Consider the following 1777-nt stretch of genomic DNA (forward strand, 5'->3'; position numbering starts at 1 on the left):
TCCTAGGGGATGGTGCTGGGGAGTCCTCAGGACAGTGCTGGGGGGTCCTCACACACATTCCCTTTTCTCTCAGGTGGTAGTGTCAGGCTATGTATTTTACATAAAATCCATTTGTGATTTAAACTGCCGTGAATAATTCCTCCTTCTCTTTTCTTTGTGAATTGGTTGTAGCGTTTGTGGAAAAAGTGCTGAGGAGGCTTTTCCCTAGTGTTCCCTGTGGCCAAGAAAAGAGCGCACCCGTGACACCAGCTTCCGACAAACCAGCCGGGAGAGTGACCGCTGAGGAGGTCCCCACGCTGACAGGTGAGGGGCTTGTGGGGGGTCACCGACGGTTTCCTGACGACCGTCCTGTCTGCCCTGGGGCAGGCGGCTGTGGCCTGGCTGCGGGGTGCTGAGCTCCGGGGTCCCAGTCCAGTGCGCTTGGGGAGAGAAGCTGGTGCTGGTGGCGCCTTCATCAGAGGCCAGCTCAGGACTTTGCTGGGTGCTTGAGTTCACTCGCAAGCCCTTCTCTAGTCCTAGAGACGACCGCTGACCCCGCCGGCCTTGTCCTCTGCCACTGCCACTCTGTCCCAGGCCCTGCTTCACTTGTGTCCACGCGGCTCGGGCTCCTGACGGCTCCCCTGCTTTCCTCCCTCATCCACTGGTCCTTGGCAGAGGTCTGTGTGAGCTCCTCAAGCAGTGGGGTGGTCTGCAGCAGAGCATCATTAGCCCCCAGCAGCAGGGGGTGCCCCACCAGTGCGGGGCCACTGCGCAGGAAACGCAGGGGGACGCCATGCCGGGCTGGACACGTGAGGGCCGTGCTGTGAGCCCCCATCCTTGGTTCTGTGTCCTCTGGCATGAGCCTGCACTGGCCTTTGTTCCCACGTGACTGTTCCTGGGTGCTGGCCCCGCAGAGTGACCGTGGCGGAAGAGACAGGTTAGCTCCTTGGACGCGCGCATCCAATGACGAGCCCTTGGCTTGATCTCAGCAGACAGGCCCAGGAGTCCCACCGCTCTGCTTGCTGCCCCCGAGGCCAGGTCGGTGTGGGCAAGCCTGAGCATGGTGAGGAGACGGCCCTGTGAGTTGTGGCGGCTCGTGTCCGTGCGCAGTGGTGGCCCACGGGCAGCCGCACACACATGGGGGCGAGTGTTTGCCATCAGCATGGGGAGGGCTTCAGCTTCAGGGGCTGAGTCCAGTCCGTTGCTACACATCACTCACACCCTCTGAGGTGGCCCCTGATCCTCTGGGCCACGTCTTTGCACCAGAGTTTGTGCTCGGTCACTTCGTGTCAGCAGGCACCTGTAAATACCCTTGTCGGGCCTGGAGGTGTTAATTAAACGTGAAAGTACCATCGCTAAGTTCGGTTCGGAATGTGTTTATGACGCGGAAGCCGCTGGTTCGCAAGGCCCTGAAGCTGTTCTGTTCTGTCCAGGAGGTGCATGGTACGCGTCTGAGGGAGGGTCTCAGTGGACCTCCGCGCACGTTTCATCCTCAGCACCAAGAGCGCTGTCTGCGGGCCTGGCTGTGGGAGGGCAGCAGAGGCACAGACCCCTCGCGAGTGCGGAGCCCGAGGCGGGCTCGAGCCCAGGACCCTGACATCAGGACCTGAGCCGAAATCAAGAGTCAGATGCTTAACCAACTGAGCCCCCCAGGTGGCCCTGATTTTTTTTTTTTTTAAGATAAAATTCACTTATGGATAAAGAAGATGTGGTATATATATACAATGGAATATTATGCAGCCATCAAAAGGAATGAGATCTTGCCATTTGCAATGATGTGGATGGAACTGGAGGATGT

At 58.7% G+C, this 1777-nt stretch overlaps 1 protein-coding gene across 2 annotated transcripts in view; it reads left to right on the forward strand.

The window, feature by feature from the left end:
* Positions 1 to 1777, forward strand: part of ERICH1 (glutamate rich 1) — a 56712-nt gene that overhangs the window by 10794 nt on the left and 44141 nt on the right. Inside the window, exon 2 of one of the 2 annotated variants that reach the window (XM_032413758.1) lies at positions 172 to 303. The exons of the other annotated variant lie outside the window; for it this stretch is intronic. Within the exon in view, the coding sequence (XP_032269649.1) occupies positions 172 to 303 (132 nt within the window). The remainder of the gene's footprint in view (positions 1 to 171; positions 304 to 1777) is intronic. 2 annotated transcript variants of the gene reach the window in all.

The sequence above is a fragment of the Phoca vitulina genome, unplaced genomic scaffold, assembly GCF_004348235.1.
Source record: "Phoca vitulina isolate PV1807 unplaced genomic scaffold, GSC_HSeal_1.0 scaffold15, whole genome shotgun sequence".
Lineage (NCBI taxonomy): Eukaryota > Metazoa > Chordata > Mammalia > Carnivora > Phocidae > Phoca > Phoca vitulina.